The sequence below is a fragment of the Microtus pennsylvanicus genome, chromosome 2, assembly GCF_037038515.1.
Source record: "Microtus pennsylvanicus isolate mMicPen1 chromosome 2, mMicPen1.hap1, whole genome shotgun sequence".
Classification (NCBI taxonomy): Eukaryota; Metazoa; Chordata; class Mammalia; order Rodentia; family Cricetidae; genus Microtus; species Microtus pennsylvanicus.
Window position 1 is genome coordinate 139,167,487 of NC_134580.1, and position 24,200 is coordinate 139,191,686.

The 24,200-nt window shown below is 42.4% G+C and overlaps 1 protein-coding gene across 1 annotated transcript; it reads right to left on the bottom strand.

Annotated features, from left to right (window-relative positions):
- Positions 1-11,721: 11,721 nt before the first annotated feature.
- Positions 11,722-14,831, bottom strand: LOC142845162 (seminal vesicle secretory protein 2-like). Its single transcript, XM_075963925.1, has 3 exons — positions 14,705-14,831; positions 13,008-14,477; positions 11,722-11,888 (listed from the first exon to the last, which is right to left on the bottom strand). Exons 1-2 carry the CDS (start codon positions 14,820-14,822, stop codon positions 13,048-13,050), a joined length of 1,548 nt encoding a protein of 515 aa, XP_075820040.1. The 5' UTR covers positions 14,823-14,831; the 3' UTR covers positions 11,722-11,888; positions 13,008-13,047.
- Between the last annotated feature and the right edge of the window lie 9,369 nt (positions 14,832-24,200).

Here is a 24,200-nt window from a genome sequence, read left to right on the forward strand (position 1 = left end):
CAGAGAGAAGGAGAGCTACAGGGCCTCCTGGAAGATGTTTTTTGTGTAGCCTTATGGGACATAATATCAAGCAATGTTCCAATAGGAGAGTAAGCCCGGGGCAACCAGGATTGTGCCAGAGATGCAGGAGAGGAAAACATTGAACTAATGAGTGCAAGTCAAAGGGAGATGATGAAGGAAACCCCTTGCTAGGAAATGAAAAGGGGGCTGCCTCAGGCCCCAAGGCAAATCTATGAACTATCCAGCAGTCTGTTCCCCCACAAGAAAATCCATTCAGGAACTTTGCAGAGCAACCTCAGGCACTGCAGGGCTCGATCTGAGCTCTTCCATCTACACAGTTTTAACTCCTGAAATGGGGATCAGGCTCTCCCCCGCTGGAGTTTATGGGCCTTTACTGAAAGTACTCTAGGATTATTATTGGGGAGAAGTAGCACCACTATGCAAGGGATTCTTGTTACTCTGGGAGTAATTATTTTGAAGGAGAAATCAAGGTTATGAGTCACTTTCCTAATGGAGTTTCCGTGGTAGAGACAGGACAGGGGCTTGCCCAGTTAACTTTACTCTCAAAAGTGTAAACTAGGAACCAATTTCAGGGAGGTAGAGAGGAGATACTGAATTTGGTGCATCTGATGCCTTTTTACTCTAAATCTCTTGAATATGGATGACCGTGAGCAGTCTGCTATGGACAGATTTTGGCATGACGGCACCAAGGTGACCTTTGCTAAAGCAAAGTGGAAAGACCCTTGCACTGGATTATGGAAAGGACCTCATCTTATATTAATATGTCATCGAGGACGTGTCTGTGCTTTTTCGTAGGAGGATGGTGAAACACAATAGCTTCTGGAATGTCTGGTTCAATGTATACAGCAGAAGGATGCCAGCCCCAAGGACATCACAACTGTTGATGACTCCATAGAAGAATTGAAGTTCCTGAATCTGTGTTTCTGACTTTCTTAATACCATCATGCTGCAGTTTGAGAAGGGAAGGAAGATCATGGTTATTGTTGGTGATCCTAGCTTATTGATGGGCTCACTATGCAAATTTCCAGACCTTAGTGAGTCCTGGTTACTTTGGAGCCAGTCCAAGAACACTGACTCAATGTTTGACAGTTAATCCATACTATTTCTTGAGACACAGAACTCATTTTTCCAACCTGGTGTTCAATTTGCTGTTGAAATAAAGGGCCTGAGAACTAAGACCTCAAAAAATTTCCTCTCTGAAGGAAAGAGACTTGTTAAAGCAATGGAACATTATTGTGGAGGCAAAGAGTGACTGAAGCCCCTCTTCAGAGATGGAGAGGGGTGGCATAAAAGTCTCTGCTGCTGCTCAGAGACTAGGACAGTCCAGAGTTATCTTTGAAACTTAGAAGCAGCAATGCAGCTGGACTGTAGTCCATTGGTGCCAGCTCTCCCGAATCAAGGACACCCGCGAACTAAAATCTGGTTTCATCTGCTATTGTGTCTCATCCCATGGCTAGCCAGCCCCGTTTCATAGACACCTGCCTTCTTACCTCCCTCAAGAAACAGATGCCTGGCATCTCTGGGATGACAGTGAACAGGATGCCTTTCCAGCCACACCTCCTGCTGAGTGTGAACCTGCCAACTTTCAGCTCTCCCCTCTCCCACATCGTCCCATGCCTGTAGGAAGTAGCCAGACTTGAGTCTATGCCCTTTTTCCAAAGAGAGCCTAAAATGTTTGGTCATTATTATCATTTCAACTTCCTGTCACCCCTATATCCAAAGAGTCTGGAATGTTAAGTCGGGAGCATAACCCCAGCTCCTGGCATCCATCCCAGCACCCTGGCCTCAGAGTTGCATTGGTCTGGACTCCAAATCCCAGCATGCCAGGTCCTGATCGCTCCCCAGATCAGGACCACTTCCACAGGGTATTTAAGAGGGCTCCCAGAGGAGGAACACATTGTTTTGGGTTTGCATGTGCTCCCTGCTTTCCTGTCTCCCCGCCATCCACTCAGCCACCTGAGGGCACTATATTTAATAAAACATGGACATTTTAATTTGGTTTAAACTGACCTAATTGGATTTTTTTGCACCGGTGGAATGGCTCATCTTAGGATTTTTTCCTAACACTTGGGTGTAGTTAATTAGTATTTTGGGTATAAGGTGGATCCACTCCACCTGGATCAAAGGTCAGAGAATTCAGGTCTATTTCTTATATCATGTTAATGAAATCTGTTGCATCCCCCTCCCTTTTTGGAGTAAAGTACATAAGCATGTGGAAAATAAACAAAGCAGATTCAGTGTTCACTGAATGTCCCTCCTGACGCTGTTCTATATTTCTATCTCTTATTTCTCTCATATCTCTGTTTCTTTTACTTAATAATTCTAATCCTCATACTCCTACCCTGTAATGTATGAGTTTTATTGAAGCTGGTCTTTGACACTTCTCCAGCTCCATGTCTACCTGCATGCTGTCGTGCTCCCCACTATGATGATGATGGACTAAACCTCTGATCTGTAAGTCAGCCTCAGTGAAATGTTTTCCTTAATAAGGGTTGTTGTGGTAATGGTGTTTCTTCACAGCAATAGAAACCGTAACTAAGACAGTAGTTGGTACCAGAAGTGGGGTGTTTTTGTGACGGATCTGACCATGGTTTTGGAGAATTGTGGAAGGACTTTGGAACTTTGGAATAAAAAGAACCATTGAGCATTAAAGAGCACAATGGGATGTTCTTTGGGAGCTTGGAAGATAAGAATATTAAGAGCGGTGCAGAAGATGAAGGCCTGGCTTGCAAAGTTTCAGAGAGAAGTTTAAAGGCGCTATTAGGGCCATTTGTTATTTTGGATTAAGATTCTGTGGTTCTGGTAACTAGGGCTGAAAGAATAGCTGTGTTTAACAAGATACCAGAATTACTAGGATGAAAACTTTACGTTCCTGGGACAATTGGTGCTGGTTAGTGGGAGCTAAGAAATTAGCAGTGATTAACAAGACACCAGTGTTGTTGAGGTGAAATCTGGGAAGTGTTTTCTGAGAGCAAAGAGAAGCTGTGACCATAGTTGTACCTCATGTTGGTAGCAGAATTTGGTAATGTATAAGAGTCACACAGGTGGTACTGGTTTTGAAGGCATGAAGGGGTCATGGAAAGCAGCTGAGGCTTCTTACTATGAGAGTCCAGGAGAGGTCATTGGTGAAGGAGCAGTTTCAGTGGTAGTTGAAGGCCCAGGACTAGAGGGGTCATGCAAAGAAGTTGAGGCTTGGCACCATGAAGAGAACCTATGAGAGGTTATTGGCAAAAGTGGAGCCCACGTGGAACAGAAGACCCCAGCATTCTGGAGATGCCAGTATCATGGAATGACCACCAAGCATAGTAGCAGCAGTGGAGTGGAGCCAACCAGAGCCTAGAAGACAAGCTGTGTGTGCTGTAGAACGTGGACTGGAGAAAGAAGACAAGCTGTGTGTGCTGTAGAACGTGGACTGGAGAAAGAAGACAAGCTGTGTGTGCTGTAGAACGTGGACTGGAGAAAGAAGACAAGCTGTGTGTGCTGTAGAACGTGGAGTTGGAGAAAGAAGACAAGCTGTGTGTGCTGTAGAACGTGGACTGGAGAAAGAAGACAAGCTGTGTGTGCTGTAGAACGTGGACTGGAGAAAGAAGACAAGCTGTGTGTGCTGTAGAACGTGGACTGGAGAAAGAAGACAAGCTGTGTGTGCTGTAGAATGTGGACTGGAGAAAGAAGACAAGCTGTGTGTGCTGTAGAACGTGGACTGGAGAAAGAAGACAAGCTGTGTGTGCTGTAGAATGTGGACTGGAGAAGTGACCCAAGCCTTTGGGATGAGTCAAGAGGATTGTGAGTTGATCCCAGCCATTAGACTGTTGGAATTTGGTTTTGATTTGATTTGACTGTGACTGTGGCCTGATTTTTCCCTCTTGAAGTAAGAAAGTATTTTCCTGGAACTGGGCAGTGGTGGCGCACACCTTTAATTCCAGCACTCGGGAGGTAGAGGCAGGTGAATCTCTGTGAGTTCAAGAGAATTTCTGAGTTCTCCTGGTCTGTGAGAGCTAGTTCCAAGGCAGGCTCTAAAGCAACGCAAAGAAATCCTGTCTCAAAACACTAAAAGGAAAAGAAAGAAAAAATGTTTTACTGGAGCTCATAGTTGAGAGATTTTGAATTTTAAGGCTTTGGATTTTAAAAGAGATTGGCTATTTTAAAGGAACTGAAGTGTTAATGTGTTTGAGACTGTGGGACTTTTATCTTTTTAATGTGAGATATTGGACTGACTAAGGAAGGGTGTGTTTTTAACAGTGATGTGTTTGTGTGTCAAGTTGACAAGGGGTCAGTTGTATTGGCTGGTTTTGTGTTTCAACTTGACACAAACTTGAGTCGTCAGAGAAGAAGGAGCCTCAGTTGAGGAAATGCTTCCATGAGATCCAGCTGTAAGACATCTTCTCAATTAGTGATCAATGGGGGAGGGCCCAGCCCATCGTGGGTGGTGCCGTCCCTGGGCTGGTGATCCTGTGTTCTATAAGAAAGCAGGCTGAGCAAGCCTTGGGGAGCAAGCCAGTAAGCATCACCCCTTCATAGCTCTGCCTCAGCTCCTGCCTCCATATGCCTGCCTTGTCTAAGTTTCTGTCCTGACTTCCTTCAGGGATGAAAGGCAATGTGGAAGTGTCAGCCAGGTAAACCCTTTCCTCACCAACTTACTTTATGGTCATGGTGCTTCATCACAGCGATGGAAACCCTAACTAAGACATCATGTCTGTTAGTCTTGGATTTCAGAAAATCTCAGCATAGAACCATCTTCTGGACTTAAGTTCCCCTCTCGACTGAACATGCTCAGTCTTCAACTCACAAAGTTCAAGATTTCTCTGAATCTCAGCAATGCCATCTGTGAAAGAAGACCGGAGCCCAGGGCATTTTCTGAACTTTGTAACTGAATTTCCTAGTGTCTTTGGTGGGCACATCTGATTATAAGGGAACTTTTAAAGAGGAAATGACAGGGAGAGAAATCATGTATATGGTTCAGTTTAAGTTATGTAAAATGACATTTGAGTTATTCACAGTGAGTTGGCATTTATGTAGCAGATCCAAGTATCCAGGAGCAGGACAAAACAAATATCACCCATCTGTATACCTTGCTTTCAGTTATGAATTCAACATATTGGTATGCACCAGGACCTGGTCTTTCGTCTGTGGCAGGAAGCACCTTGCTCATTTATGGCTCCATAGTCATCCTTGGGTGAAAAACAGTAAAACAACCACTGTTTAGCCTGGAGAAAATGCAAGCCACGCCACAGTCCCTGATTGGACTGAGGGAGGAAGAGGGTTCGTCACCTAGTCACATGGATCAATTCACTCATTGGGAAGCACATCTATTGCAGAGCAGAGTGGGGTATAAAAGCACTCACCCAGTGTTGATGATGGCAGTTCCCTGGCGACAGAGCCTTCTCTGATGAAGAACAAGCAGTGTGCTCTGAAGCTGATCAGGGGCCACCTCATCACATCAAAGATAAGATTGGCAGGTTTCCTTAGAGATAATGGTGAAAGCTTTGCCTAGTCTGAGTGTGTCTATGGTAGTTTAGAGATTAGAACAAAGGTACAGATATGACTTCCTAACAAGGGTATATCTGATGGATTCTGGAGAGGGAGGGGAGGGGAAGTCACAGACAGACAGAGAAATAGAGAGAGAGAGGTTCCTTTGTGATAAGTTTTAAATCCCTGGTTAATGGGATTCTGCCGCCACTGCTGATGTAATAAGCCAATCAAACCAAATTAATAAGCCGGGTGATGGTGGCGCACACCTTTAATCCCAGCACTCGGGAGGCAGAGGCAGGCGGATCTCTGTGAGTTCGAGACCAGCCTGGTCTAAAGAGCTAGTTCCAGGACAGGCTCCAAAGCCACAGAGAAACCCTGTCTCGAAAAACCAAAATAAATAAATAAATATAAAAAAAACCAAATTAATAAAACCAGGTATAATCTGAGCAAAGCACTCCTGGGTGACCCTCAGGAGGGTTCAAGAGGAATCACATGGCAAATATGGCTACCAGGCCTTAAGTAGCTTATAGGCGTGGTCTTGAACAGCCCCAAGGCTGACTTTTGGCAGGCTTTCTCAGAGATGGAGTTTGAAAAGGGCAGCTCCAGTGGAGACACTGCTTCAGGTGCTGAGGGTGGGTCTGGAAGGGGACTCTGAGCCACTTTGATCATGGCTCTGCTGGTATGCTTAAGCACAGTAACCGTTTAAGTGTATGTGTGTATACATACATATATATATACACATTACATATATATGTACATATGTGTATAATGTACACATATATGTGTATCTACATATAGACACGAACACATATATGTGAAAACAACCTATGTATACCTTAATGTTCAAGGAACATCAAGCATTTAATGCAATAATGACTTCCATCTGTTGCGGTTGTTGGCTGTGGAATGATTCTTTGAAGCCCTTCACATGATCAGTTACCCAGATGGAAGAACATTATTCCAAAGAAGTCATTTCTGGGCCAGGTAATATGTAAAGGACCTAGCCGTTTTACAGAGTCACTAGGAAGCCTGCCTAGAACCCACTGCGAAGAGAACAGGTTATAAATATGGAAAGCTGGGTTAGAGGGAAGACTCAGCAGTTAAGAGCAGTTGCTGCTCCGCTCAGCTCATCACCCTTATCAGGCACTCACAACTGCTTGTAACTCCACCTCCAAAGGGATTTGATGCCATCTTCTGGCCTTCATATGTACCTGCATGCATATGCACGTACATGTAAATAAATAAAAAAACAATTTTTTTTTTAAAATAAGGAGACCAGTGTATGTAGACTCACTGTCAAAATCAGCCTGTACTGGTCCCTGTGTAGCTCCTCAGTGTTGTGGTAGGGAGGCTGCTTTTTGGTTCCCAGCTTCTCAGCCCCCAAATAATCACACTGAAACTATATTATTTCAAGCAGTGCTTGGCCCATTAGCTCTAGCTTCTTATTGGCTAACTCTTAACCCATTTCTATTAATCTGTGTATCACCATGTGGCTGTGGCTTACTGGGTAAGGTTCCATCCTGCGTCTTTCTCCGATGGGGCTACATGGCTTCTCCCTGACTGCACCTCCTTTCTCCCGGCATTCAGCTTAGTTTTCACCACCTTACTAAATTCTGCTCTGTGCAGGCCCAAGACAGTTCTTTATTAACCAATGGTATTCACAGCATACAGAGGGAAATCCCACATCACCTCAGTGCTATGTCTGTGCCCACGGATGCCATGTATTCCTTGGTCAAGATGCCAAGTGAGAGGTGTCCAAAGCAAGGACCATCATTACCGCTTCTCTTCAAAGTCAAACACAGCTAACTTTGTAATAAACACCTTGGAAATGAATGCTCACCACTTACCATGCCCCTATCTGTGCTAATACCTACGTCACAAATGCTCTTTAGACTGCCCAAGTCCTGATAGGAGTCACCTTGCATGAGGCAATGCTGAAGGAAGCTGGGGGAGGGGTGGTGACAAGAATCCAGCTTTTCATCTCTATGGCAATTTCCCCCAGGTGGACAGTTTTACTTTGAGAATCCAAGAAATGTAGCCTATAAACCCCTACACCCACTGAGCAAGTGATGCCTATGTTGTTTCCTTGACTACCCTGTCTATGTGGGAGCTGAACAAACCATATCTACCTCCTTCATTCATGCTTTCTTTTAGAAAAACAAATAGAAAACTAAGAGGTGAATGGGAGGTGACATGCCTCTCTGCATTCCTTCATCCACAGGTAGCTCGGGCAGATGATTATGGGTCATTTTGTTGTTGCACAGTGAAGAACAGAAGGGACACTGAAGAGCTGGGAAATCCTTCTGTCCTCTTGTGGTGTCCAACTTCTTTAGATCAGAGCAGGGCTAGAGGATTCAGCCTCTCTGGAAACACTATGGGTTGATGATCTTGTCCAGATACTGAGGGAAACACAATAACTATTGTGAAGAAAACATGTGAGTTGAAAAGCTGGTGTGGATACAGGGGAGGAGAATTCCTTACACATTGATGGTCTGAGTGTAAACTGTTGTAGCCAATGTGGAACTTAGTATGAAGGGGCCTCAGAAACCAGAAAGTTGAACTAATATAATTGATCTAATTTTGCCATGCGTCAGCATATACACAAAGGAACCAAAGCTATCACACCAGAGAGATGCCTACACACCCATGTTTACTATTTGGATATTGTTAATCACCATAGCTAGGATATGGAAGAGCCTTGATACCACCTCCCCCATCAGATGAATGGTTAAAATCTGGTACATATGCACATAGGATTTTATTTGGATGTAAAGAATGAAATTATGTCATTTGCTGGAAATGGATGGAAATGGAGACTATCAAGGGAAATAAGCTGGAGCCAGAAAAACTAAATTTTATTATTCCAGTCTCTCCTCTTTGCGTGGATTCTTTGTAGGTGTATCACATTTCTCAAGGCATTCTTTTTTGATGCACAGTTGCAAGATTTATGCATGTGTTAGTGGCTGCTTGTGTAAGAATGTGGAAGCCAGAAGACACCCCTGCTGTTATTCAGAAAGGCCTTCGAGACAGGTGTTTTCAATACCTGACGCTTACCAACTAGGCTAGGCCGGCTGTCTTGCAATCTGCAGGGACCTGTCTGCCTTAGCCTCCACAGCACTGGGATTGCAAGTGAGCACCACCATGCTTGACAGTCTTACATGAGTGCTGGGGACTGAACTTAGATCTGCGTGTGTATAAGGTACCTCAGCTCTCAAGGAATTCTTTTCAAAAGGACACTAGCACTTGGGTCTGGTTACACATACCTGTAATCCCAGCCACTAATGAGATTGGGATGGGAGCATCACAAGTTCAAGGCTGGCCTAGGCAACATAGTAAGACCCAATTTCAGAAAAATGAGGTTCCTGTCAATAAAAATGGAAGGTCAAACTAGTCCTGTATTATTTTGTCTTCTATGGTTACATTTTTTATTTATAGTTAATTTTTTTCATTCAATGTATTTTGATTGTTTTCTCTCTCCCAGTTCCTCTCAGATCTTCCCCATATCACTACCCACCCAGCTTTAGGCTCTTTCTTTCTTTCTAAAGGATTTATTTGCAAATATCATTACTAGCAAATAACATCAAACATATATTTGTGGGTAAACTGTCAGTTCAAACTATTATAATCTAACCTTGGCACCTGATAGCTAGCTCTCTCTCTCTCTCTCTCTCTCTCTCACACACACACACACACACACACACACACACACACACACACACACACACCACTCTTGTTTCTGAGTGTGATGGCTCATCTTGGTTGTCAAATTTGACTACATCTGGAATCAACTAAAACTCAAGCAGCTGGGCATGCCTGTGGGATTTTCTTGACTGGATCATGTGTTGTGGAAAGATCCATTCTAAATCTGGGCCACACCATCTGGTGGCAGCCCACATAAAAGGACATGGAAGATGGAAACTTTTGCTTTTTGCTTGCTTGCCCTCTCTTTGCTGAGACACCCTTTCACCAGTATTAGAACACACTTCTTTGGGATTTCAACATAGACGGAAGGCCAGCAGCTCTTTAGTAATCCCCTTGGACTCCAGTTCCATATCAGGAGCTAGCCATTGTTAGACTACCCAGACCACAGCCTCTCTCCCTCTCTCTCCCCTTATTCATTTTCTCAGTTTGGGCGGAGAGCCCTGACTAGTGCACTGAATACACTGAGGCTGGCCTAGCATTCGCTACACAGCTGAGGTGAGGAAGATTTTGAGCTTCTGGTCCACTTGCCTCTATATTTCCTGAATGCTGGTATTGCAGGTGTATACATCAGGCTGCAAGCTGAACTTCAGGCCTCTTTCGTGCTTAGAAGGCATTTTATCAGCTTAGTTAGTCTCAGCCCCAGCTCTGGCTAGTATCTGTTCTCACATGTGAAAATTTATTTATTTTACCCCCAAATTATCTACCTTTTAACAGCCTACTTTCAAAACTAAATATATTATGTATTATCACTTAAATCGTTATGATTAAATAGTAGCTGTGATTTTGTTGATTCTGGACAGAATTATTTTCCATTTATAGATTGTGAAAATATATAAGTAATGTACTGTAGATGGAGGTTGCTCATTAGTTTCCTGGCTGCCCAGACCCAAAATAATTACTCAGAAACTATATTGCAACACTGCTTGACCTATTAGCTTTAGTTTAGGCTTCTTATTAACTAACTCTTACATGTTAAATTAACCCATTTCTATTATTCTGTGTATTGCCACAAGGCTCATGGTTTACCGGTAAGGTTCTGGAGTCTGTCTCCTTCGGCAGCTACATGGTGTCTCCCTGACTCCACTTTCTCTTTCTCTATCTCTGCTTGGAATTCTTGCCTTGCTCTATTCTGCACTGCCATAAACCCAAAGCATATTATTAACCAGTGATAATAAAACATATTTAGAGCATCCAGAGGGGAATCCCGCATCAATGTACTTTCATAATAAAATTATGGAACAAATGTGGGATGAGTATGAACATTCCACAGCTCTTTTGGCTGCATTGGTTCACATCTTGTGGGCGGGACACAAGTTCAATCAGAAAGTGATTGACTGATCACTTTCATAGCATTTGTGCCACCATTACACTAGTACCCTTATCTTACCAGGCCAGTTTTGTTATTCTAGTTCATAGGGTTCACAGCTGGGTATAACAGTGTTGATGACTTTTCCTCCCTAGTAAGCACTGTGAAAGCTAGTTCATAGGACGAAGCTTCCAGATCAGTCTCAGCTTGATTTCTGTGTGTCCTATAACTCAGGTATGTAGTGTCTTCAGTGGTAGAGTCTTACTTTAACTTTATGGTAAGGGTAACCAGAAGCAATGGCAATAGCTTGCAATGTTGGGGGTGCCATCCCTGTGGCTAACAGCTCAAAAATATATAACCCATACCTGGAACAAGGCCTTTTATTTGATAGCCTTTGGTGTCTGAGTGAGGTATTGTTTCCGCTACATGTTAGCTCCCTATATCCATTCTGCTTCAAGACTTGAGCAGAATTCTTGTGTTTTTATCCAGAGAGATACCCAAACCCTTCAAATTTATAGCAAAGGAAACCCCCCCCCCCCACCTATTGAAGTGACTAAACCTTCCAGAATACAAGTGAAAATGTCTCTGTGGCCTACACATGTTTCTCTGTGGCTGTGGTAGCAGGGGCAAGTCTTATTAAATAACACTGAGTCCTTCTACTTTTTTCGTAAGTATCAAATGTACTAGTAAGTGATCTGCCAGTCCAGTTCCTGGCTGTGGGGCCATATAAGTGTTAAAGCCTTACTTGATTTGACAAAGTTAAAGCAATCGGAGGAAATGTTCCTCTTTATAAATGGTAGACTTAAACTCAGAGAGAAAAACAATTTAAATTGAAAGTTGATATATTTCTTATATTGATTGTGAGTTGAAGCTTTAATGGCTGAGCCAGCTCTCCAACCTGAAAATCGATGTTTCTATAACAGAGTTGCAACTGGAAACCAACTTTTTTGGGCCAGTGAACTTTTAATTCTGGTGGTCAGTTTCTGAAGACCCGCTAGAAAAAGTTTTGAGGGATTTTAAAGTTGACTTTGGGTGACTCACGGGGTGTCAGGCACAGTTCTAGTAGCTTTTTTCTATGACCCAGACATCTACAGATGTGGATTTCATTGCTGTTTCCCCCAGTGCTACACAGTTGTCTCTTCTTTTTGAAACTGCCCACCAGGAGTGTTCCCAAACCCAGATATTAGCAGGAATCAGACGTCAGTAAACAATGCAAGTGATGCAGAAAGTTCTATTTTTATTGGAAAGCAAGCATTTGAGGAAGCTCCGTGGTTAGAAGTTATACAGAGAGCAAACGTGAGTAGAAGGTTGTACATGAACCAGAGATCTGGGACCATATTACAGGCGGCTTCTGGAAGGTATCATAGACTTGACTCTGGCGAGGTGATTCCTAGAAAGGGAAGGGGTAAACAAGGGCAGTCAGAAGTTGAGGTGTAAATGAATGGGTGTCGGCCTCTTTCAGTTCTACCAGAACCAGTTTCTACAAATTAGGGTACTCAGCCGCTAATAACTCCGACGGTCCTCAAGTGTGTCCGTGGTTTTTGTTGCTCTCCCTTTCTTAATGCAAACAAAGTAGTGAACACTGTCTTTCTGCTCAGGCTCAGGCTGCACTCCCAAGGTTGCAAATGTCTAGCAGTGACCTCTGTACACTTCCTACCTTGTGTTTACTTTTGAACTTGTCCTGTATCACAAATACAGATTTAAGAAGAGAACAACAACAACAGCAAAAAACCCTTTTACTTTGTTCTTGGAGACTCTCGTACTCACATATGGTGTATTCTGATTACTGCCAATCCTGCCATCTTCTGTCTTCTGTTCATCTTGATTAGCCCACTTCTCCCCACAAGTCTCCTTCTCACAATCATGTCTTTTTGTTTCGTTTTATGACCAGCTGAGTCTAACCAGGGCCACTAACATGACCACAAGCATGGGACTGTTCGTTGGACTCTACCAGGCTCATCATTAGGCAGACAACTGAGGACAGTGTCCGCCCCAGAGATCTTTGTAATCCTATCTTCTATCTGATGGAAAAGAAAACTAATCCTTAACCCTGTGGTTCTGGTGGAAAACGGAGGTAACAGGGACTCAAGAATACTCCAGTGTGGAGAAAGATCTGCAATAATACCTTATGTTAATATAAGCAAGAAACCAATTTTTGCCAAGTCAAATTATAAAAAAAAATAAGATTATGTCATAAAATGTTAAATATGATTTCATAGGTGGTACATATTTAATAATATAAACTCCATCTGTGTTTAAAAAAAACCCTGAAAAATACTTCCTTAATGTCAGAGTGCAGTACCCGTTGTTAACCTGGGTAGTTTACTCTGCTTCTCCCATACCAGTACTCATTTTTCCAGGGCATGCTCGTTATCTTTCTCAAAATTTGTAACATAATACTTCTACTGATAGGAACAAATGGGTATCAATCCCATGATGGACCCAGGGCTTCCTTATATACCACATGCAAGCATCAGGATAAATATCTCTCCTATTGGTAGAAACATACCTTGATGTTGATCTTGCGCTTTAGTTGGTCGAAGGCTGCATTATCCCTTGAGTTGAGTTTGATATAGGTCTGCCCCTCCCTTTGTAAAATAGATATCTTGATTAAAATTTCTTCTTTGTTGATAGTGGTCTTGTGATTTCTTTTTGTACTGTTCAAGATATCCTTTATAGGATTGTGAGCGTTCTTGTCCAAACTGGCGTTGTTGTCCAAATTGGGCTAAATCTTCCTCTGTTTTTACCTGGCTAGACTTTTGTTGCACAGAACTTTCATCATCATTATATTGCTTACGTACTTGTGATAGCTCCTCATTCATAGCAAATCCTTTATGCTTAGTTTGTTGAGAAAAACCTTGTAGGGATTTTTGTTGGCCAAAAGATTTTAGTTGGGTGTCTTGGGATTTTACTTGGCCATAAGATTTTAGTTGGGCATCTTGGGATTTTGCTTGACCATAGGATTTTAGTTGGGTATCTTGAGATTTTACTTGGCTATAGGATTTTAGTTGGGTATCTTGAGATTTTACTTGGCTATAGGATTTTAGTTGGCCATCTTGGGATTTTAGTTGACCGTAGGATTTCAGTTGGGATTCTTCACCATAGGATTTTCGTTGACCATAGGATTTTAGTTGGGTATCTTGAGATTTTACTTGGCTATAGGATTTTAGTTGGGTATCTTGAGATTTTACTTGGCTATAGGATTTTAGTTGGCCATCTTGGGATTTTAGTTGACCGTAGGATTTCAGTTGGGATTCTTCACCATAGGATTTTCGTTGACCATAGGATTTTAGTTGGGCATCTTGAGATTTTACTTGGCTATAGGATTTTAGTTGGGTATCTTGAGATTTTACTTGGCTATAGGATTTTAGTTGGCCATCCTGGGATTTTAGTTGACCGTAGGATTTCAGTTGGGATTCTTCACCATAGGATTTTCGTTGACCATAGGATTTTAGTTGGGCATCTTGGGATTTTAGTTGGCCATAAGATTTCACTTGGGAATTTTGAGACTTTAGTTGTCCATACGATGATTTCAGTTGAGATTCATGGGATTTCACTTGTCCATAGGATTTCACTTGTCCATAGGATTTGACTTGGGAGTTTTGGGATTTTAGTTGTCCATAGGATGATTTCAGTTGAGATTCTTGGGAGTTCACTTGTCCATAGGATTTCACTTGGGATTCTTGGGATTTTAGTTGGGACACTTGTCCATTACGACAAAGTGCAGCCCCCTTTACTCCTGTATGTTCTTGTGAAAGACGCGACTGTGACATTTCACCATCCTGACCATATACTTGGTGTTTTGTTTGCATGAAAACACTTTCTTCAGCTACATCATCTCTGCCTCCTTTGAGCCCATAACTGACATGACCTTTCATAAATCCTGATGAGCTACTAGTGAAGCCACCTTTCGTGAAGCCGCCTTTCGTGAAGCCACCTTTCGTGAAGCCACCTTTTGTGAAGCCACCTTTTGTTCCACCTGGTAATTTATAATAAGAATGTTTGTTATATCATCTGCATAGTTCATTCCGAGTCTTATTCCAAAAATTGCCTCATAAAACTGTTGATGTTTCCTCCAGGGATTTGGGTTTGGGTAGAGAAGAATTAAGTCTCATCAAAAAGATTGCCCTGTGGAAGGAATTGCCCACTCCATGAAGGATACTCTCCCTGAGTGACTTTCTCTCTAGCTACCATCCCTATACTCACCATACTGCCCAACCACAGCGTCCTGTCTTTCCAGAATGAGGAGCAGAGAGAGGATGAAGACTGAGGACTTCATCTTGTCAGGAAGTGCCTTCACTGAGAAATGAGCTGAGTTGCTCATTTATATCTTCTTTAGCTGGGTGTACCACTGATGTGGCTGAGGCTACAAAAGATGCTGCCCCCCCTTTTATTATCTCTAAATGTCAACTTCCTCCCCTCGGCACAGTTGGGGACATTGGTAATGTTCCCAGGGGTTTAGTGCAGGGACGCAATGTTTTCTCTGTCATAGCCTCAGCAAATATTTATCAACCCTCTGAGTTTATCACACACTCTTTGCATTTTCAAACAAAATCCAGACTAGAGTTTTTCATGCTCTGAAGGTAGCCAGGGCCAAACCAAGTTTTCCTAGTCACAGTGTAGTGGTGTTCTTTCCATTCTGGCATTGTTTAGCATGCTATCTCAAGACGCCCATGAAGCTACTTGTTTTACATAGCTTCTCATTTACATACAAAAAAGCATTCACATGTGTAGAACAACATAGAAAGAGTTGAATAAGAGAAAACCTCTAATAGAAAGTTTGAAGAATAAATGGAGAGATTGAAGCTGTAGCTATGTGGTAGACCACTTGCCTGTCACGTGTGAGGCTCTTGATTCAAACCTTGGCTCTGGAAAAAAAAATAATCAGGGAACATCAATGCCCAAAAGTAGCTCTGAGCTATATAACTATAAACGTTGATGAGCCAATGTCTATATTTATCTAAGAGAGATATGGGTGCTTGCTTTTATGATTAGTTTGCTCTGCTAACTTTGGTAAGACAAGACCGCCATGGTTGTGATGGTTTGCTAGCTGTGGCATTTTAGGTAATCCGTGTGTGCAGTGGAATGAGCTTGCGGTGTATCTGGAAGGCAAGGTGAAGTGCAGAGGCATTTGAAAGGGGGAGGTATTGCAACAATTGAATGGTGACAGGAATCACTATTGGACAAACGAGAGTCTCGCTTTCCTTACTGAATGTATGTCATGGAATCTAACAAAGAATAAACCCCAGTATTTTAATTCAGAAAGCTCTTACAGGAACGTTATCCAGCTGCACTAGTAGTGGGCTGTGGTGAACACTTCGCCACCAGTGATGCCACTAGCATCCTGAGACAAGATGGCAGACTTGCCTTCTTGTTTAGAAGGACAGCTTTGTGTGACTGTGAGAACAATGGCTTTGGTGACTCAGACACACCTTCCAAAGGACAGGACTGCGGACATGCTCTTGGGGGAAGAGAACATCCCTGCAGTGTGTTCCGCTTCATACTCCACCATATGGCTGTAGTTCGGGGAGGAAGTCTACTTGAAACATATTTCCAGCCGTCCCACCCAACGTTCTGGGTAGTACTGTATGGAAGAGGCAAAGGAAAAGTCAAACTAGGCTCTTACAAAAAGAAAATGCATAAAATAAATGTAACGTTTAAATAAAATGCTTGAGTTGCACTGAGCCACTCTGACCTCTTATAGAGGGAAGTAACTGTTTCCCTCGGGAGACCAGTGATTGCTTACTGTGTCCACTCAACCCTATCTCCCCTCCCATGTCTCTTATTTGTTTTAGAGAAATCCAGGAAATTCTTCAATCAAAGGTAATAAGGACAGGATATGAAAACTTTGATCACATTTAGGAATTAAGAACAAATCTCTTGACAATCTCTTTATGAAATGCAGATGAAACTCAGGAATAATGTCTGTGAGCAAAACCCAGGAAGTTGAGGATCACAGATGCCATGCAATTATGCTGTACATTCCGGAAGAGTATGCATTGAAATGAAAATTTAAATCTAAACATTCAATATACTGGTGGAGAATGAAAAGAGAAGTGAGCAGTTGGAAGGAGAGAAAAACAAATGGAGAATAAGACAGACTGGTTCTGGAGAAGGACAGTAAAACTCTTGCTAGATAGTTTTAAAAAATACAGGTCATTTTCCTTTTGAAAACATTTTATTAACAAGGATGGCAAAATCCAACTCAGAAGTTGTGAAACAATATGCTTGGGAACAGAAAAGGAAATTTAAGAGCTTTGCTTATATCTATGTAAGAAATTATTTGGCAACTTGAAAAATATAAGATAAATTATCCTAAGAATAGGCAGAAACCCTAAAGTGTATGAATACCACGGGATTACAAAAGCCCATCCAAAATTACTTAGGCTAAGGTCAGCACCTGTGTGGAGGGGATGAAGTCCTGGGTGAACGCGCCTTGTTGACATGAGCATGGCCATGGCAAGGACACCAATACCTCAGACCCAGGGGAATGGCAAGGCCTTCACTTGGCCCAAGTGTGGATGATGATAAATTGTTGACCTTTACCTAAAACCGGTGTGTACAGAAACTACCACGCACGGCTTCCTCATCCACATGTCGCCAACCTGAGACTGCTCCCCTGCAGAGACCTCTCACTGAGATTAGCTTACCTGCCTTTTCCTTCACGCCATATTATAAAATCAATGCACTTAAGTTTCCGCTGGTGGCGTGTCTTCATCAGCGTGCATGGCCACCTGATCCCAGATTGTCTAGACTCATCTCTGTCCTTTGTTCATTTCCAGTAATGGCCCCAGTCAGGTCAGGTCCAAAGCTGTGCAGGTTGCACAGCCATCTATGCCGTGCCTGGGTGTACAGAATCAGTCTTCAACTAGGTGGATGAGGAGTCCTATACTTTAATATGTGTGACATGAAATTTACTATAGTAAATAGTTTTTATTTTTCAACTTCATGCTATTAAGAACACTCATATTGCCAGTGTCTATCTCCAGATGTTTTTCATGATTACAATCCACATCTGTGGTATTAGGTAACACTACATTTCTCTCTCATCTCAGGCCCTCATAACCTATTAACTCATTATGTGTCTAGGAATGTTATCATCCTGGGTACTTATACAAGTGAGACAATACAATACTTATTCTTTCATGTCTGGTGTTGTTTCTAATTTAATATCTTAAAATTTCAATTTTTTAATAACTCAAATTTTAAAAATATTTTTGTCTTATGTTAATGGATGTTTTGCCTGCATGTATACCATGAGCCAAATATGTATTCAGCGCCTGTGGAGGCCAGAAGAGGGTGTGGATCCTCTGTAACTGGAGTTACAGATGCTTGTTAGCAGCCATGTGGATGGGGGAATTGAACCCAGGTCCTCCGACAGCAACCAGTACTCTTAACTGCTGAGCTATTTCTCCAGCCCCATCCCATAACTTCATATAATCAGGAGTTTCCAAGTGTTTCAGGACTGCTACCATGAAAGGAATCAGTTGAATCAAGTCAGAAAAAGAAAAACCCAAAATGCCAGAAAAGTTATATATTTTTTTAAAAACTTGGAATTATATTTTTAGGAGTATAAGAAATGAGTAGTTAGATATGTTTTTTTTTTCAGCACAAAAGGAATCAGAAAAATTACAAGTTTATCAAATAAGATGAGGAAAGTACTTCCCGTCTGAACAAGATGTTTGTAAGTTCCCGGGAGGAAAGCAGAGGTAACTCTGCATAGCATCCACTAGCCTGGGCTGTGCTCATTCATGCTTCCTCCACCACCGACACTCTGATAAGTGGGATGGCTACATCCATTTTTAACACAGTCTAAACGTGTCCCAAGTGGCAGACTTGCCATACCCATTGCAACTGCAAACCAGGGTGTCTCTGCAGGCCTTACACAAGACCGCAGCTGGCCACATAGGAGTGATATTGATCACCAAGGAGGAATCACACATATGAGGTGTGTTATGTGACAGGTGCTCTGCTCGAATCTCTCAGAGCAACAACAAACAGGGAGACTTTCCCCAGATACAGCATCCTCGGTTTTCGCCCAGTTGTGTCCTGGTTCTGCGAATGTCCACTTCCAGCTGGATGTAACTAGCTGAAGCCAGCTCCGTCCTAGCCCTCTACACGTGCACTTTACCTTCGAGCCCTGAGATGGAAGCTGCTGGAATAGTCAATTGAGAAAGGAGATATTTTTAGAATTCTTCTTAGAACTCCTGATAAACTCAACGCTGTAGTAGATCTCGATAACCCCCTCCCATAGGCACACAAGCGTTGAAGACTTGTTAGTGGGAGGTGCTTTGACCACAGGGAGGTGTGACCAATGGGAAGCAAAGGCTTATTGACCCATACCGTGGATGCATAGGAAATGTAGTGATGGTGGCTTAGAGAACATGGTATTAATCATGACTTTTCTAGGTGAGGACGCCTAAGGTTTCCTGAGCTTCAGTTGCACCGTGGTTTGGATATGATGTGTCCTGAGAAGGATTCGCATGCAGAAACCTTGGTCCTCATTTTGAGGATCCCACCACCAAGAAGGCATTGTGATATAATACCTCTGGCATCATTGGTAAATCGACCCATTAGTAAATTGATTCCCTGATGATATTATTGGGAAGTGATGGAAAAGAGGAATTGAGCCCCAGTTGGAGGAAGTGACCCCTGCAAACATGCCTAGGGAGGGTGTACCCACTGGGAGGGTGTACCCGCCCCTCCCAATATTTCTCTTCCATCTGCTTACTGGCCTGATATCACACGTGAGGAATTTCTCTGTCACATGCGCACGCTACCATGCTGCTCACCCTTGCCATAGGCCCACAGCAATGAAACACCAACCATGGACTGAAGCCCCGGAAACCGCCGCGCAGAATCAATCTTTTACTATTTTAAATCATTTGCACCAAGGGCTAGAAAATGCAGCAACTTCTTGGGGTCTCTCCGTTTCTCTTGGGACCCATCTGACTGCCACTGTTAGAGGAGCAGACCACTGGTAGCTATAAACAACATTTGCGTCTGTTTTTCTAGAGGACCTATGGGACCATTCTGTTGACCGTTCCTCTTTCTCTTCTTGTTCTTTTACTCAGTGGGACTTCAATTTCCTCCAAGTCCTCCATCCTCCAGAATCTCAAGGAAGCTTCTGTGGGACCATTAAGCTGGGATGAGTGTCTCACGATGTTGCTGGATACTGAATCCCTTAGACCTAAGGTTTGAGACCAGGGCAAGAGCCTTTAGACGCATTTCTGTCCTTTCCCGTGATATTTATACAGTTTAGGTTTTCTAGATATTCTTAAGGAAAGTACCATACTGTCTGTTACTCTCTCCAAGAGAAAATAAAGTTATCAAAAGCACTTTGCAGTTGTCCCCTTTTCTTCTAGGATGGCCTCCTTTGAGTATCAAGACGCCATGTTGAGGGCTTAGGCTCCGCCAGGTACTACTTTCCTTTATCATATCACAGGTTTCATCTTAGCACTACATTAATTTTCTATGCTGGTTGGTTCTCCTTTCCCCATCTTTGTTTTACTTTATTTAATTAAATTTATTATTATTATTAGTAGTAGTAGTAACAGCAGTAGTATTTCACAAACTCTAAGCCCCTTGTGTTATCTGTGTCTTTGGCTCAGAGGACTGGACAGGACTTTGTTCTTTGACCCATGAATAAGATCAGCATCATCCTATCTGTTTATTACTAAGCTCAGTAAGAACTGGTTCTTGGCACACAGTAAGTACTGAGCTCACAGGCACTGTGCTCAATGTTAGTTGCGCACTCTCTCAGTCTAATCTCCAAGGCCTGCTTGAGGGCAATGGAAAAGGATTAGACAGATTCCTAGGGTACCACGTAGCTCTCCTATCTCAGATTTGACGATTGTGCTTTTATCTATGTTCCTTCTTCAGCACAGCACAGGGAATGGATTTCTCTGTGACATTTCCTCACATGCACTTCATGTACTTGGCTCACACTCCGCCTCCATTGCCTCGTCTCGTTCTCTTCCACCTCTCTCTGCTTGCCTTCCTTCATCCAGAGTCCCTCTTCTGTGCTCACATATACATCTATGTATGAAATTCTCAAAAATAAAAGATTATATGAAGGGAATCTCATTATCGTTCTCACCGGTATGTCCCTCTCTGAGGGTTAAGGATATTGGACATTATTCATGTATTTGCTGATCAGTTGTACTTCATCTTAAAGCACAATAAAATACCTGTTTTATTTGTAAGTGTGTATGCCTGTGTATATGTATGTGCACCACATACATGCAGAGAACCTCAGAGGTCAGAAAAGGGTGTCAAACACCCCAGAACTAGAGCTATAGGTGGTCGTGAGCCACCCTGTGGGTGCTGGGAACTAAATCACCGAGCCACTGTGCTAGCCCCTCTACTCCTTCTTTGAGAAGTGTCTGTCCAATTGGCTGACTTAGGTTTTAGGATAAAACTTTTGAGTTCTAAATATATTTAAAGTATCAATCCCCTAAGAATTTAGCTGGCAAAGGCTTTTTCTTTTTTGTATGCTGTGTTTTCGTTCTGAGCATTGTTTCTTTTGGTCTGCAGAATATTTTTAATTTGATGCACTCCATCTTGGTCAGTTCTTGCTGTTATGTTTGAGCTTTTGGAGCTCTCTCCAGAGCACCACTCTCTGTGCTCATACGGATTTTCCTCCAGCAGTTGCAGAGTTTCACATTGTACATTAAGGTCTCAGATCCATCTGGAATTGTTATTTATTATTTGTCTTTTTTTAAAAAGTAGCATATAACATGTTAAGTTTCATTTTGACATTTTATTTCCTTTTGTGTTATAAGAATTTTAGTTGCCTTTTTGTTATCATCTACCCAGTAAAGCCAAACATAAGCTGTTAGTGTAAAGGTATTAGTATTTGCACTACCGAGAAACAAATTATTTTGGTAATTTAGTTCTTTGGCAATTTCACACATGTATAGGATGTATTCTGGCTATATTCTTCCCACAACCCCCTCTTATCTCCTTTTCAAGTATATCAGTCCCTTCCCCTACCTCACTGTCCCTTTCCCAGATTTGTGATCTTTAGTTTTGCTGTGTGACCCATTTAGTTTAACCAGGGACCTCAGTGTGACTATGGGATTAGGACTATCTATTGGGGCCAGCTGGGGTCACCAGGGGTTATACAACCAAAAGTCATGAGTTCTGATTCTTTGGATCTACGCAGAGAAAATGGTTCATCAGTGAAGGACAGGGCCCTCTGAGTCCCTCTTACATTCTCGCTGGGCTGTTGGTGGACCCATTCTTGTGCATACCCAATGCAGCCACCCTTAGTTGTTCACACTTCCTGATTGCAGTGTCTGTGCTATGCCTAGAAGAAGGCATTTCTGAGCTCTTTTCTCTGTCTTCCAGCTCTTCCCCCATCCCATTTTCCACAGTGTTCTTCGAGCTGTAGAGATACCCAAAAAACCCTAGATGCTATGGCCATTGCTCTTTGTTACCATCCAGAATCTGATGTTAAGACTCTGCAGAAGACTCCACATGCTTGAGTCAGGGACATGGAGGGGTCTGTGTACTGTTATTGGGAGAGAAAAGTAATCAACGTTGTTGCCAGCAGTGAACTCTGCAAGCTACAGTAACAACTGCCCTAGCAAGATCAACCCACTCATGTAAGAGTGATATGAATGATGAGAGTAGCCAGCCACCTTCGGCTTGGATTTAAAGTCTACTCCACAGGCTGGGCAGTGGTGGCACCTGCCTTTAATCCCAGCACTCGGGAGGCAGAGGCAGGCGGATCTCTATGAGTTCAAGTCTAGCCTGGTCTACAAGAGCTAGTTCCAAGACAGGCTCCAAAGCTACAGAGAAGCCCTGTCTCAAGACCCACCCCTCAAAAAATAAAGTCCACTCCAAAAGGTGGAACTCATTCCCAGTACTTTTAACTGGTCCCTAAATCTGTGGCTCACTAGATCGTGGACCCTAGGGTAAAACTACTACTAATATTTTGCTAAAAGTACAAAGTAATAAACGGCCTCCTAAGTTCTTATCTTTATACCCACAAATCAATGGGTCTCAAGAAGATTCCTTTTACAGATTATTGATAGCGAGCCCCACAGTTGGCCAGTGTGCAGAAACTAAAAGATGTCAGAGTATTCTGTTCTAAACGGGATAGTGATATCATACTTCCTACCCCTATAGATCAGGGAACATCTTAGAAGATGGGAAAGGAAAGATCCAGAGGTAGTAGGTATCTTCTGTGAAAAAGTGTTTGCCATGTATAACAGCCCATTACACATATGAACTCACAGCAGCTATGACTATATACATAATATCTGCGCAGGATCAAATCAGCCAGAATACCAGCATGAATGGGGGAGGTCATGATGCTCACCCCTAGATGAGCAACTGTTATCGATTGATGGCTGCAGGGAGAAGGAGATTACATTTTCTCCAAGGATACAGCCCTTGAGAGGCTACCCATGCTGCAGTGGATCATCGTATACCCATGAATACTAACTGAACTCAGTGGGTTAAAGAAAAGAGCACATGAAGTTGGGAATGTATAGTGGAGGTAGATATAGAAATTGGAGGGAAAAGAAAGGGGATTGAATTTAAGCAAATTCATTATATATGGATACCAATCATAACTGTGTGTCATACTAGTGCGTGACCTCATTTTGCTGATTACAAACAATCTCAACAATCTCATTTCTGAATTTTTCTAATTTTTACTTTCTAGGTCTTAGAAGTCAACATTTCATTTATCAGTAAATCCAATTTAAGATAGAACAATTTACATCTTGTCTTCTAATATTGGCCTTCCAATATGTAAATAAATTTATTCTATTCCAATAATTTGAAAAGCCTATCTGTTCCACCCTTGGCTATATAATGACAAGGCTGACATGCTATAACTCTATGGGTATAGAGTAGTGGCACACATACCTTAGGGATAACCAACAGCTCTCTAACTGGACTCAAGACACCCTCAACAAGAGGAAAACCACATCTGGTACTGGAAACCTAGCTCACTAGCTATGGTCACTGAAGTCGTGGGCCTTGGGGAAGAACGTACCACCAGTTCATTATAAGCTGCACAATTACTAACTGCATCCTAAATATTTGCTCTTACAGCAACAAATCAGTAGTCTTCATCCCTCATCAAGAACATTTTCCTTTGCAATAGATGCAGACCATTACAAAAAAATTCCACAACCACTCAAAATGCAGAGTTGTGGAGCCCAGTCCAAATGAGTATATCTACCAAACAGTTTCTGCACTCAAGAAATGTCGCTGAAGAGGGGGTGGAAAGATCGTAAGAGCTAGAGGATCAGGGAGCTTGCAGTGAGACTTCATCTCCTGATAATGTCAGAAACTATGTCCATGCACTCTCACCTAAACACCAGCTGAAGAAAGGCAACAATAGACATGCCATATTGGACAGGAAAAAGCCTATGAGGCCTCAACCGTACACAAAGAACTACAGCTAACTAAGAAATGCTGAGAGTGGGAGAAACCAACTGATTATCTAATACCAAATGGTCAGCACTGAAAAGCCATATACAAGTAGCACTGTAAGACTGGGTTGGTTATACTTAGGAATATAGAAGTATATTCATAACAACAATTAAAGAAATAAGAGGCCATGCATTGAAAAGAGAAAGGGAGTATATAGGAGGGTTGAGAGGAAGGAAAGGGAAGGGGAGGGGAAATTATCTAGTTATGTTACAGTCTCAAAAATAAAAGAACTTAATACATCTACACA